General features: G+C 30.2%; 1 protein-coding gene across 2 annotated transcripts in view; it reads right to left on the bottom strand.

Moving 5' to 3' along the window:
* Positions 1-567: 567 nt before the first annotated feature.
* LOC107437254 (prolactin-releasing peptide receptor) overlaps positions 568-3,303 on the bottom strand; it is a 91,347-nt gene continuing 88,611 nt past the window's right edge. For both annotated transcript variants that reach the window (XM_071178833.1, XM_021147983.3), the window contains exons 4-5: positions 2,621-2,711; positions 568-875 (exon numbers count right to left, since the gene is read on the bottom strand). In XM_071178833.1, coding sequence (XP_071034934.1) covers positions 762-875; positions 2,621-2,711 — 205 coding nt within the window. In that variant the 3' untranslated portion in view covers positions 568-761. The remainder of the gene's footprint in view (positions 876-2,620; positions 2,712-3,303) is intronic.

Here is a 3,303-nt window from a genome sequence, read left to right as displayed (position 1 = left end):
TATATATATATATAGGCCACGATGTTCCGGCCAAAGTGCGAAATAATTGAAACGATATATTGAATATTTAACCCTAACAGCCTTCTATAATAATATAAATAATTCTTATAAATCTTCTAATTTAAAAATATAAGGAATAGAAGTTTTTAAATTGTCTATTGAATAATCATTAATTTAATAATCATTATTAAATTGTCTATTTAATTGTTTGCCCCTTTTGTTTTTTTTTAATTTAAAAGAATAAATAAATCTTCTAATTTAAAAATATAAATAAATAGACAAGTTTTAAAATTTAAAAAATTTAATTTTTTACTTTGTCTCAAATGAAATCAAGAAAATATTGGACATTGGCCGGAACTTCGCGATCTGGCCGGCCAATTTCCGAAATAAAAAAATTTCAGAGTTTGGCTAGCCAATTTACAGCGTTCTTATCCAATTAGCAATCTGGCCGACCAGATCGCGAATTGGCCGACTTCGAGCTTTGGCCGTAACATATGTATTTATTTGTGTGTGTGTGTGCGTGCGTGTGTGTAAGCAGAAACTACATATGTATAAAAAATTCAATGCTACACAGTTAAAGGATTTTTTATTTCACATTTTTAGGACTGTCATGCATTTTATCAATAGTCAACATTACATATAACAACAGTAGTATACATATATTTATTAACATACATCCATGTATACATACATTCATAAAAGCAGAATTAATAAAAAAAATTAATTTACGAATGATATTCGTGAAATTTAGTGAAGCTCATTTAAGCATATCTGGAAGAGAATGTGTCTGTAATAGAGGTAACATTTTGTTGAGGTTCGCGAAATATATTGATGCAGCGTCCCAATCTATTCCGAAATTCAGAGTTGAACTTTTCCTAAAAAAGAGCCAAATAATTTCATAATCTATAGTATATCAAGTATAAAATATGTATAAAGTATTCGTACAGTGCGGAAAATAAAAATTTGGAACTTCTTAAAAACCCTTTTTTTTATATTAATTGGATTTTCACGTATGCAACTTAAATTAAAATATTTGCCTTAATTAATTTGCATGTTTAAAGTTAGAACCTTAAGCGATTAAGATAACATCATGGTTTAAGGAATCTGATTATGAGAACCCAAGTATCTGATAATGAGGTCCTAAAATATTTAGGAGAAGGTGGTGCAATACCGGGAAGCTGAGATTCGAAGACTTGTTGGAGCTTAGCTGTTTGACCTTGAAGCTGTTAGATTTAACAAAGATATTCATTGTTTGGTTGTATACAATATATCATCCTTAAAAAGTCGTAAATATGCTATTTTTTGTAAATGAATTTTTTTTCAGAAAAAAGTTAAATCAAAAGTCAAACTAACTAATATGGTAAAACCGGGCACACCTGTTGACTCTCTGAGGAAATCAGAACTACTGGAATTTCAGTGAGAAACTAGCAGACATTTCGATTTTAAAAACAATTCAAAAAGATTATGAAAGTAATTTTTGTGCGATGTGGTCAAGATCGTTCAATTGGTTAAGAGAGGAAAGGGATAGCTGTCCCCAGGTCCAGAACTGCTAAGGTCCCGACAGAAATTCCATATTAAGTTATATTGTTTATTGTTTTTTCTTTATCTTTATATAAGACTACAATTTTGTTTTAGGGATCTATGTGGCATGGATATAATAGCTCTATTTAACATCAAACCAGGTTATGTGCCAGTATGACGATGCAGAAACTGCATCCAAGTTGGCAAAACGCTTTCTCCAGAGATACCACTAAACACACGTGTGGTCATTTTGTAGTTCTGCACAGACTTATATTTATTAACAACTCATTTCTATTCATGCGCCCAACTTTGACTTTGATCTCTCCACTGAAAGCACTCCTGTCTCGGACACTCCTTCAAAGATAACAAAGCACATATGTAACAGTCTGTGCCACTATCTACGTCTTCGAACTTTTAAATCCGAAATTTGTTGACTTGTAAACAACGTCAGTTCTCAACTCATTGCCTGGGAGGTCCCTTGTTGCCCTGCTGTTAGAGCACGTGGTCCACTGTACAACGTTTCGTATGCCCTTCTTGAACCCATATGTTGAATATTCTCTTGACAAAAAAAAAAGATCTTCAATCCATGTGAACAGCGATATTGTGCAATATGTAAATCGCAAACTAAGGCTATGCTAGTTCCTTGATCAGAACCAGGAGCGTATTGGTGAACCTTTTCTAAAGACTCTTTAGACGAAAACAACCGTTCAAATTCAAGCTACGTATGAGAAAAATGCTATGAACCCTATGTTGAAACGCATTTTCTATATTGCTTATGACCCAAAGTAAGTTACATCATTCTAAGACTCATTTATATAAGTAAATTACGAAATAAAGAAATATTTTACGGTTCGAAGAATTGTCTTAAATAATTTAAAAATACTTACCAATTAGTTTGAATCAAAAGTTTGCAAAACTAATAAAAATCATAATATTTTACATTATAATGCCTATCACTGTAAAAATTGTGATTCATATCATATTTCATATTTCTTAATAATTTGCATTTTCATAACACTTAATTTTGCATCCATAGAAAACATGCATAAAATATATAAACAGATAGGCAAGATATTTATTAGTGATTAAAATTACTCACGTTATAAATCGCATAGATAAAAGGATTATAACAGGAGTTACTCATAGCCAACCAGTGACAGCAAAACCATATAACATTGATGTATCTGTACCTAAATCATGATCAAACAGATATATTAAAACAAAACTGATTGAACATTTTTTAAAGTGAAACTGTCTGTAGTTTGAAATTTATATAATAGAGAGAGTCGAGCTATTGAGTTCGAACTCTCCATTCAAAAATATGTTTACTGATAAGTAGGTATTGGTTAAAAAATTAGTTTAAAATTTTATGTTTCTTGCATTAAATTTGGTATTAGAAGTATAAGAATTTATTTTATTTAATTAAAACAATGAGGCAAAATAATACTTTTTTTTTTGAAAAGTTTGGTTTAGATTTGAAACATCTTTAGAGGTATTGAGTAAGAAAATAGAAAATAGCATTTTATTAATTAGAAACGCTAATCAGAAATAGAAATAAAACAGAATCCTTTAATTTATATGCATTATTTTTCTTATTTTTAGTTACTTAATACCCAACTGAGAATGTCCTTGGAGGCATTAAATGAAATGAGCTTGCAATTAAGAATTAATCTAATATATATAATTCTCCTACGTGGCTCCCAAATTTTGACTGTATTTCTTTTCCGCCGGTGGCAACGTTTGCTTTGTTTTGTTTACGTTAAAACAAAAGTAGAAGCATTT

The sequence above is a fragment of the Parasteatoda tepidariorum genome, chromosome 3 (assembly GCF_043381705.1).
Source record: "Parasteatoda tepidariorum isolate YZ-2023 chromosome 3, CAS_Ptep_4.0, whole genome shotgun sequence".
Taxonomy (NCBI): domain Eukaryota; kingdom Metazoa; phylum Arthropoda; class Arachnida; order Araneae; family Theridiidae; genus Parasteatoda; species Parasteatoda tepidariorum.
Note: the sequence above shows the minus strand (reverse complement) of the source record. Positions and strands in the feature narration are given on the sequence as shown.